The following is an 11,411-nucleotide window of genomic DNA, read 5'->3' on the forward strand; positions in this document are numbered from 1 at the left end:
TATAGTTGCTGCCTTTTAAATTCACCGAGGTGGGCACTCTTCCTTCCTAGTCACTATCCATTCACCCCATGGTGGAGCCAGGCTGGGCCACCTTGGGTTTCTGAGTGAAGGGTATGGGAGGGGAAACTCCGGTGGCATTTGGGTTGGTGGTATTTGTTCCCTCAAAGCTATCACAAAGGTTCAAATCTTTAAAACTTCAGGACCAGAGAAAGCACTCTCCAAATCAGATATTTTCTGGTTTGGGGGCTTAAAAGGACTGGGATAAAAATTGGAGGAAGGGAGCCACAGTTTACCCCTCTGCCTAAGTGTAGGGGACTGAGGAGTGGCAGAAGGGGCACTCCCTCACAGCCAGCTCCAGTGCCCTCCTTGGCATGAAGGCTCAGGGAGGTAGCAGAAGGTGGGTTCCTAAGTGAAGTCATAAAGTTTCCCCATGAGGTCCTTCAAGGACTCTCCCTCACTGGTCTGCAAGTCTGTCATTAGAAATTCCTTCTTTCGACTGAGGTATTACTCTCTTCAAGTGCCCTCTTTGAAAATGAAGTTGGAACCAAAACATTCACAGCACTTATGGCCGGGGAGATCGTAGGCGATTTTTGTTTTCTAAATTCTGCCTTTCTGTGTTTTCCAGTGTTCTAAAGTGAGAATGCTTTACTTTGATGATCAGGACAAAAAACAACTTCTTTTTCAAACAATAAGAAAATCTCTCAATCCAGTTGCAATTCTCTGAACTGCCATCAATCAATTGATGTAGAAGGAAAGATGAACTGCTCTAAGGACAAACTTTCGAGAAAGTAGGGCCTCAAGGGAATGGCTTTGCCACCTACTAGTGCCCTTGGCAGCTGGAAGTGAGTTTCAGAGAAGTGGGCAAGTGTCTCAGATTCTTATGAGGGGCAGTGAGATCAAGGGATATAGAAATGAGGCTGACTGACAGAAGAGGGCTGTGGTGGCCATCATCACCCCCAGAAGGCCACATCAGTTCCTTCCTTGAGCCTGGGAACCCCAAGTGCCCTGTCCCATATAGTCTTAGGAGGGTACTGCCAAAGAAAGAGTACCATGCACAAGACTCTTGGAGCAAGAGATGGGGAGAATAGCAGGGAAAGTACCTAGGTGAGAAAGGGTTAAGTCAGGAGCTGCGGTCAATCTTGACCCTCCTAATCCTCTCCTGCAGCTCCAATCTCCCCACTAGGGAAGATTAAGTAAGGATCCTAAGTTAAACTTTCTTGCCCAGTCCTTGGGCCATGGAGTATGTTGGCCCTATGCCCAGAAGACAAATTCAGCTGACAAGGCCTAGAGTCCTCTGTACCTCCAAAGCAGCCAGTACTTGACTTCTAGGAGGATCCCTCAAAGAGAGGCTTCTATTAAAACTGGCTGCTTCTAATAACAGCTCTTCAGTCTTCTATATTTGTCAAAGTGGCTTCCTGTCCCCATGCCTTTATTTGAGACTAAAAATCTTGGAGATGACAAACTAGGGCCTAGAGAAGCTATAGGACTTCCTCAGCAGGTTCTAGGCAGAACTGACACAACAAGAAGCTAGATCTTTTGATTCTAACACCAGGACCCCTGTCTGCCCTCACCTCTACTGCTCATCAGACAAACAAAAACCTGGCTGAATCCAGCCTGTCTCACCACCCAACCATTCGCCATTTAGCTGGTCTTCCTAACTCTGGTGGAAAGCTGAACCCCCCCTCCATGGGGCCATTTCTATCACTTGAATAAGCTCCAATAACTTGTTCTTCCTCCTGCCTGGGCATGCTGCTATGCCAAGTCAGACTCTAGAGATTCCAAGCCTCAGTAATGGCATTTTCTTGACTCTGCCCTCTCCCTCACCCCAAAACACTTGCCTACTTACTACTACTTAGGACAGGCTCTGGGGAGAGGCTTTCCTCTTGGGGACACTGTTGATTCCCTTGGGAAACTCAAGCTTGACTCTTCAGCTGCCATCCCAGGAAGGCTGAAGCAGGAGCTGCTCCTCTGGGAAGCAGTAGGTCTTCCCCTTGAAAACCTCAAGGTATCTCACCAATTCTCACTGAAAGCTCAGATACAAATAGGAGGAAGAAAGGAAAAGTATTGAACCCAGCCTGGGTGAGGAGCAGGGAGGGCCCAAGGATGGTTTCAAGGCAAGGATGCATCCTCAAAGATGATTTGCAATTATCCAAGCAAATGGTGGATGGTAGAATAGCATGCTTAAGGGCTTGGAGACAGAGAGAAAGGCAGTCAGAGAAATTCAAGTGCTTAGGTTTGGCTGGATCATATGTGTATGTATAGGAGCATAAAGCATGAGGTTGGAGGTTAATGGTGTGAGATGAGGCTGTGAAGAAAAGCCGGGGTGAAATAATGGAGGGCTTTATTGGTTTCCTGGGCTAGCAAGTTTGAACTTCATCCTGAAATACTTAAGAGCTCTGAAGATTTTTTTTTTTTTTTTTTTTGAGACAAAGTCTTGCTCTATCGCTCAGGCTGGAGTGCAGTGGCACAATCTCGGCTCACTGCAACCTCCACCTCCCGGTTCCAGCGATTCTCCTGCCTCAGCCTCCCTAGTAGCTGGGATTACAGGCACATGCCACCACGCCCAACTAATTTTTGTATTTTTCATAGAGACGGGGTTTCACTATGTTGGCCAGGCTGGTCTCAAACTCCTGACCTCGTGACCTGCCCGCCTCGGCCTCCCAAAGTGCTGGGATTATAGGCATAAGCCACCGCACCCGGCTGAGCTCCTGAAGATTTTTAAGCATGGCAAAGCGTGAGGTGAAAGTCACAATTTGATTTCAACTTTACAAAGATCTTTGACTACTGGGTGGGTAATTCATTATTGCAGGATTGGGGCAAAAGTGGAATTAGAGAGATCAATTTGAGGTGTCTATGAGATTTTCAAATAGACAAGAAACGATGGTTGCATAGTCTGAACTATGGTTTAGCGCAGTGGCGACAGAAAGAAGTAGATGGATTCACAGTCTATTTTTGAAGGCAGACCTGATGGTACATTATAATTAAGTATATGTCAACAAGAGGTGAAAAAGCAAGGATGACTGGCTTGGGTTATTAACTCAGTGACAGCCCCACTGAGGTAAGGAACACTGCATGAGGAGCAGTCTGGGCATGGGGAGAAAAAAGGGCAGATGATTCCAGCTTTGCAAATGTTGAATTTGAGGTCATTAAAACATTCAGGTAGGGCCATTCCAAGTAATAGTTAACTACACAAATCTTGAGTTCAGGAGAGAAATCTGTGGCAGAGATATGAATTCAGGAGTCACTGGCATGGAGACAGAGAGGATGAGATAACCCATGAAGAATGTGAAGGATAAGAAGAGCCATCTAGAAGTCGAGATGAAACCCTGAGGAGGCTAGAGGGGCAGAGATGGATAGTTAGACTTAAAGAGTGAGCAGAAGAAGAGGAACTTATAAGGGAAAACTAGAAGAATCATTTTGAGAAGTAGTTAAAATGGAGTGGTGCTACAGAAAACAAGGGAGAAGATAGTTTTATGAAGGAGAGAGACAAGGTGAGATGACAGAGATATGATCATTGAATTTTGGATCAAGAAAAGAGTTGATAACTTTGGTGAGAATATTTTCAGTGGAGGGCTAATGGTGGAAGCCAGACTGCAGAGGGCTGAGCAGTGAGTGGGAGGGTGAATAAGTGGAGACATCAATAATGAATGGCTTGTTTAAGGATCTTGGCTGCAAAGAGAATGATCAAGATAGGAGTAATAGCTGCACAGGGAGGAGGTAGAGTAGGGAGCTCAAAAAGTAGTAGTAAATGTTTGAAGTAGTCATCAGAAGAGTGCTTACCAGGGAGAAGTAGAAGGATTTCCAAGCAGCACTGAAGGCCTCAATGAGATACATAGTCATGATCAGGACAGGTACAATTGTGCCAAGGTTAGCAATAAGAAACCAATGTCAAGAAAGACTTGCTAATGAGTGACAGAGGTGAGATTCAAACTATGTTTCTCTCCCTTCATCAAATGTTTATCGGCTCCTGCTCTGCACTGCTTTGCATCAACACTGGCATTGGTGTTTCCAATGCTGCTGAATCGTATTGACTATCAATCATGTGCCCAATGCTGTGGAAGCATGATAGACATTTAATATATATTTTTTCACCCTTAAATTGTTTAGAATTTGGTTGAGGAGACAAAATATTCCACAAATGCATATATATTATAAATATATATAATATACATTATATATATACATAGTGAAGCTCTGCTGTCTCTCTCTCCCCCCTTACCTCTTTCTTCCTCTGATCCCCCATCTCTCTCTTTCTTCTTTCCCAACATTGGGCAGCACTTCAATGACCCTTACACTGAAGCGTTATTGACTCATTTGGAAAGTCCCTATATTTTAGTCATATGGAGACCCTCAAACCTCTTTGCCAACTTCATTCATTCATTAAGAAGACAGTTTTTGAATTGCTGCTCTGGATAAAGCAGTATGTAAGGCACATGAGATACAGAGATACATAAGATATAGTCTTGCCCTCAAGTAGCTCACAGGCTAATAGGGAAGAATGAGGGTTTAAACAGGAAATTGCAACATAATGCAAAATGTACTATCTCTGCCTCAGTTGCTTCATCTATACAATAGGGATTATTAGTGCCTACCACAAAAAAACCTGTGACGACTAAATAAGTTAGCATGTAAAAAGTGCTTATAATGGTCCCATAAGAAACACTACATAAGTGTTGCTATTATTATTATTACTATGATGGAAGTAAACACAAGATACTGTAAGAATAGACAGGAGGGGTACTTGACCCAGGCTAGAGTAAGAGACATCTGTGCTGAATCCTAAAAGATGAGAAGGCACTAAACAGAGGAAGAAGAATACATAACACTCTGCATAGAATATTCTGTTCTATTTCTATTTGGGAGCAAAAGACCACATGGCATGATTGAAGAACTGGAAGTAATTTAATTCCACAATAGTACAGACTATGAGGAGGGAAATGGCAAGAGATGAAGCTTGAGAGGTCATGGGGTACAAGCAAGTTTGGACTTTACTTTTTAGCAAATGGGGAGCCACTGGAATGCTTTATGTAGAGTAGTGACTTGATCAGATTAATGTGTTGAAAGATCACCTTGGCAATGATGTGGAGAATGAATTGGGAGAAAGACAAGTTAGAAAGCTGTTGCTATAATCCAGGTGAAAGAGAATGATGAGGTCATGCATGGTGGCTCACGCCTGTAATCCCAGCATTTTGGGAGGCTGAGGTGGGCGGATCACTTGCGGTCAGGAGTTGGAGATCAGCCTGGCCAGCATGGCAAAACCCTGTCTCTACTAAAAATACAAAATTAGCTGGGCGTGGTGGCGTGCACCTGTAGTCCCAGCTACTCAGGAAGCTGAAGCACAAGAATCACTTGAACCCGGGAGGTGGAGATTGCAGTGAGCTAAGATCACGCCACCCCACTCCAGGCTGGGCAACAAAAGCAAAATTCGGTCTCAAAAAAAGAATGGTGAAACTGAACTAGGGAAGTAGCAGTGGAAATGGAGAGAAAGGAACCATGGATTTGAGGCATATTCATAAGGTAGAACTGGTGGGACATAGGGACTATAGGATGCAGGAGGTAAGTAGAAGAAAGGTGCTAAAGATCACTTTCCGGATTTTGGTCTGGCACAAGTGGATGGATAGAGGTATCATTCAGTGAACACAGGGAACACAGGGAAGAACTGTTTGGGGAAAGCTGCATGGGGGATGTGATGAGTTCACTTTTGGACATGTCAAATTCGAGATGTCTATGAGATTTCCCTGTGGAGATTCTGACTAGGTGATTGCTCTGCCAGTCTTGAAGCTCAGAAGGGTCTATCCTGGAAATTCAGATTTGGGAGGGTCAGTGGATGGGTAGTAGATTAAGTTATGGGGGCAAGATGAGTTTGCTCAGGGACAGAGTGTTAATTGAGAAAAGGATGGACTTCTGAGGAATACTCACATTTAAGAGATGAGTAGGGAAAGAGAAATCTTGAAGAAGGCTAAAATGGAATAGCCAGATTGTGGTGGGTTGAAAAATTAGTGGGTTAGTTTGGGCACGGTGGCTCATGCCTGTAATCCTAGCACTTTGGGAGGCTGAGGCAGGTGGATCGCTTGAGCTCAGGAGTTCAAGACCAGTGTGGGCAACATGGCAAAACCTGGTCTCTACAAAAAATACACACACACACACACAACTAGCCAGGTGTGGTGATGCGCTCCTGTAGTCCCAGCTACTTGTGGGGCTGAGGCAGGAGGATCACACACACACACACACACAAACTAGCCAGGTGTGGTGATGCGCTCCTGTAGTCCCAGCTACTTGTGGGGCTGAGGCAGGAGGATCACTTGAGCCCAGGAGGTCGAGGCTGCAATGAGCCGAGATCATGCCACTGCACTCCAGCCTGGGTGCCAAAGTGAGAACCTGTCTCAAAAAGAAAGAAAGAAAAATTAGTGGGTCAGAGGGTCTTGTAGAGAATGGGGAGGTGTGCCCTTGACCCTTAGTGTCCTGAATCTTGGCAACACCGGGGGCTCCTTGAACACGGCAAAATCTTATATGGCTCTGAGATTCCAAAGCATTGACTCAGATACCTGCCTCATGCAAAGCCCTATATTCTAGAGCAGTTTCCCTTTCCTCTGTGGCAGACTCTTGTCCCCCCTAACAGATGGCCCAGGGAATTTCAGGGCTCCCTCTCAGTCCTGGAACCCTTGTTCCAGAGTGCTCCCTCATCATCCAACAGGCTGATGATGGGAGCATCTATTAGGAGACTGGACAGGAAATGTCTGGGCATGTTATACATGCAGGAGGCCTTAGACCAGGCTGCAGAGGGGGATTTGGGCATGGCTGGGAGGATCTGAACTCTCAGAGTATGGACAGAAGTCTTTGCTGCCCACCCCCATCTACCCTGGAGTAGATTTTCACCATGGGCAGAATGATCCAGGGCTAGGCCACTACTCTCTAGGCCCCTGGAGATTCAAGAGGCCTCTAACAAACTGTAGTCCAAGACTACATTCTAGGATCTGTTCCTCCTGATGTAGTCTGCAGTTTGGCCTCAGTCTGCAATTGAGGGGCCCTATGGCACTGTTGCTTGGCAATGTATTAAACAGCAGGCCTTGGAGACTAGCACTTGAGTTAACACAGCCACCACAACCACCACTGCCATCATCACCTTCCCGGAAAGCAGCCACCTGTCTGGCTCCTGGCTTTGTCCAGCTGCCAACCTAAGGCATGTGCCTACGCAGGAGGCGATGACATTTTGGCTCCACGTTCAAAGTTTTTTTTTTTTTTTTCCTTTCTCATGTGTTATTTCTAAAGATAACAAAGGTCAAAAGGCATCCAGCGTTTTCTGGTTTCTCATAAGCTTCTGGTCAATATTTAATCTGGTTTATGGATTTTTTTTAGGTCTTCTAGATGCCTTCTTGAGGCTGCTTGTGGCCACCCACAGACACTTTTAAGGAGGAGAGAAGTCAGCCTGGCAGAGAGACTCTGAAATGAGGGATTAGAGGTGTTCAAGGAGCAAGAGCTTCAGCCTGAAGACAAGGGAGCAGTCCCTGAAGACGCTTCTACTGAGAGGTCTGCCATGGCCTCTCTTGGCCTCCAACTTGTGGGCTACATCCTAGGCCTTCTGGGGCTTTTGGGCACACTGGTTGCCATGCTGCTCCCCAGCTGGAAAACAAGTTCTTACGTCGGTGCCAGCATTGTGACAGCAGTTGGCTTCTCCAAGGGCCTCTGGATGGAATGTGCCACACACAGCACAGGCATCACCCAGTGTGACATCTATAGCACCCTTCTGGGCCTGCCCGCTGACATCCAGGCTGCCCAGGCCATGATGGTGACATCCAGTGCAATCTCCTCCCTGGCCTGCATTATCTCTGTGGTGGGCATGAGATGCACAGTCTTCTGCCAGGAATCCCGAGCCAAAGACAGAGTGGCGGTAGCAGGTGGAGTCTTTTTCATCCTTGGAGGCCTCCTGGGATTCATTCCTGTTGCCTGGAATCTTCATGGGATCCTACGGGACTTCTACTCACCACTGGTGCCTGACAGCATGAAATTTGAGATTGGAGAGGCTCTTTACTTGGGCATTATTTCTTCCCTGTTCTCCCTGATAGCTGGAATCATCCTCTGCTTTTCCTGCTCATCCCAGAGAAATCGCTCCAACTACTACGATGCCTACCAAGCCCAACCTCTTGCCACAAGGAGCTCTCCAAGGCCTGGTCAACCTCCCAAAGTCAAGAGTGAGTTCAATTCCTACAGCCTGACAGGGTATGTGTGAAGAACCAGGGGCCAGAGCTGGGGGGTGGCTGGGTCTGTGAAAAACAGTGGACAGCACCCCGAGGGCCACAGGTGAGGGACACTACCACTGGATCGTGTCAGAAGGTGCTGCTGAGGATAGACTGACTTTGGCCATTGGATTGAGCAAAGGCAGAAATGGGGGCTAGTGTAACAGCATGCAGGTTGAATTGCCAAGGATGCTCGCCATGCCAGCCTTTCTGTTTTCCTCACCTTGCCGCTCCCCTGCCCTAAGTCCCCAACCCTCAACTTGAAACCCCATTCCCTTACCTTAAGCCAGGACTCAGAGGATCCCTTTGCCCTCTGGTTTACCTGGGACTCCATCCCCAAACCCACTAATCACATCCCACTGACTGACCCTCTGCGATCAAAGACCCTCTCTCTGGCTGAGGTTGGCTCTTAGCTCATTGCTGGGGATGGGAAGGAGAAGCAGTGGCTTTTGTGGGCATTGCTCTAACCTACTTCTCAAGCTTCCCTCCAAAGAAACTGATTGGCCCTGGAACCTCCATCCCACTCTTGTTATGACTCCACAGTGTCCAGACTAATTTGTGCATGAACTGAAATAAAACCATCCTACGGTATCCAGGGAACAGAAAGCAGAATGCAGGATGGGAGGACAGGAAAGCAGCCTGGGACATTTAAAAAAATAAAAATGAAAAAAAAACCCAGAACCCATTTCTCAGGGCACTTTCCAGAATTCTCTCATATTTGTGGGCTGGGATCAAGCCTGCAGCTTGAGGAAAGCACAAGGAAAGGAAAGAAGATCTGGTGGAAAGCTCAGGTGGCAGCGGACTCTGACTCCACTGAGGAACTGCCTCAGAAGCTGCGAACCCAACTTTGGCTGAAGCCCCTGCCTCACTCTGGGGCACCTGACCTGGCCTCTTGCCTAAACCACAAGGCTAAGGGCTATAGACAATGGTTTCCTTAGGAACAGTAAACCAGTTTTTCTAGGGATGGCCCTTGGCTGGGGGATGACAGTGTGGGAGCTGTGGGGTACTGAGGAAGACACCATTCCTTGACGGTGTCTAAGAAGCCAGGTGGATGTGTGTGGTGGCTCCAGTGGGTGTTTCTACTCTGCCAGTGAGAGGCAGCCCCCTGGAAACTCTTCAGGCGTAATGGGAAATCAGCTCAAATGAGATCAGGCCCCCCCAGGGTCCACCCACAGAGCACTACAGAGCCTCTGAAAGACCACAGCACCAAGCGAGCCCCTTCAGAGTCCCCCACTGTCCATCGGAAGATGCTCCAGAGTGGCTAGAGGGCATCTAAGGGCTCCAGCATGGCATATCCATGCCCACGGTGCTGTGTCCATGATCTGAGTGATAGCTGCACTGCTGCCTGTGATTGCAGCTGAGGTGGGAGTGGAGAATGGTTCCCAGGAAGACAGTTCCACCTCTAAGGTCTGAAAATGTTCCCTTTACCCTGGAGTGGGAGTGAGGGGTCATACACCACAGGTATTTTCCCTCACCAGTCTAGGCATGACTGGCTTCTGAAAAATTCCAGCACACCTCCTCGAACCTCAGTGTCAGCAGAGAGGGCCATCTGTTGTCTGTAACATGCCTTTCACATGTCCACCTTCTTGCCATGTTCCAGCTGCTCTCCCAACCTGGAAGGCCGTCTCCCCTTAGCCAAGTCCTCCTCAGGCTTGGAGAACTTCCTCAGCGTCACCTCCTTCATTGAGCCTTCTCTGATCACTCCATCCCTCTCCTACCCCTCCCTCCCCCAACCCTCAATGTATAAATTGCTTCTTGATGCTTAGCATTCACAATTTTTGATTGATCGTTATTTGTGTGTGTGTGTCCGATCTCACAAGTATATTGTAAACCCTTCGGTGGGTGGGGGCCATATCCTAGACCTCTCTGTATCCCCCAGACTATCTGTAACAGTGCCGGGCACACAGTAGGTGATCAATAAACACTTGTTGATTGAGTAACTGTGTTACTGATTAAAAGGGGCCCAGAATGGGCAAGTGAAACTCGAGGGATTTCGGCTAAGGGGAGGGGAGGGTGGAAACTGGCATTTCTTTCCACAGGGTAGATAGACAATTCTAGACCTTACTAGAAATAATTAGAAAGCATGACAATCTCCTCCCCAAGGCAACTCCAACCTCTTCAACTTGCCCAGGGCTCTTTCCTTTTCATAACAATTGTTTTCAGTTATTTACTAAACGATGATGTATTTATTCCTTTCATTCTCTGAACCACTATCATGAGGAAGGTAAAATGGATCTGATCATCTGCATTTGGCAGATGGGGAAACTAAAGCCCACACAAGTAAATAGATTTTCCCAGGGACACAAAGATAGTGTTAGTTCCCTCAGTCTCCTGACTCCCAAAATAGGACCCTGCTAATCCCACACTATTCACAGCCAATAGAAGAGCCTTCCAGAGGTCCCCAAGCTACCTGAGGAAAATAACTCACAGCCATCCAGGTAACAAGGAGGGCACACAGGCTCTCCTGGTCGCCCATGAGGGCAATCTGGGAAATCATCAAGTGTACCACCTGGAACTGCCCTCTCCTGCTATGCTGGCCAGCCTGGGCCCAGCTAGCTGCTCTACCAGGGGGATGCCGGGCTTACATTGAGTAAAACACAATACCTCAGTTCCAATTCCCCTAACTCTGAAGGTGTGGCAGTTTGGGAGGCCAATGATTTGGCCCTGTTCTACACTCACTAGGAATTAACAAAGCCCCATTCATAAGGGTGTTCACTGTGGCAACACTGACAATAATGGGGCCCTACCTGATTCAGCTTAACCAGCCCCTGGATCTAGAGGGCCCCACCACATAGCCTGTTGTATCAGACACTACCCTTGCACTTCTGAAGTGAGCCTTCTTTGGTGCAGAGGCTAGAACGTCAGCATCCAAGTCCATTTAGAGGGAATGGCAGCAGGCAGGGATAAGGGGAGAGAGAGAAGCTCCCTGGATAAAAGCTTAACAAGAAGTCATGTCTCTGGTCTGGCACCAGGAACCCCAGAGCCCTTGATTGGGGGCCACTGGAGGTTGGAAGATAAAACCACCTTGCTGGCTCTGCTATGCTGAGTGGGCAGCAGTCTGGTATGGGCTCTGATGAGCCACCATCTGGCTGCTAAAGCACTTGCAGATCCACTGATTTCACTGCATTCTCCACATACTCCAGTGAAGTGGGTCTTTTACAAGAGACAAAATGGAGG

At 47.5% G+C, this 11,411-nt stretch overlaps 1 protein-coding gene across 1 annotated transcript; it reads left to right on the plus strand.

The window, feature by feature from the left end:
- Positions 1-7,349: 7,349 nt before the first annotated feature.
- On the plus strand, positions 7,350-10,170 carry CLDN2 (claudin 2). The gene has a single exon (XM_016943439.4). The coding sequence runs from the start codon at positions 7,535-7,537 to the stop codon at positions 8,225-8,227; it is 693 nt and encodes a 230-aa protein (XP_016798928.1). The 5' UTR covers positions 7,350-7,534; the 3' UTR covers positions 8,228-10,170.
- Positions 10,171-11,411: the final 1,241 nt, after the last annotated feature.

Source organism: Pan troglodytes, chromosome X (genome assembly GCF_028858775.2).
Source record: "Pan troglodytes isolate AG18354 chromosome X, NHGRI_mPanTro3-v2.0_pri, whole genome shotgun sequence".
Taxonomy (NCBI): domain Eukaryota; kingdom Metazoa; phylum Chordata; class Mammalia; order Primates; family Hominidae; genus Pan; species Pan troglodytes.

What these genes read in the sequence shown, in the direction of transcription:
- CLDN2 (XM_016943439.4), top strand. Translation starts at nt 7,535, where the DNA reads ATGGCCTCTCTTGGCCTCCAACTTGTGGGCTACATCCTAGGCCTTCTG.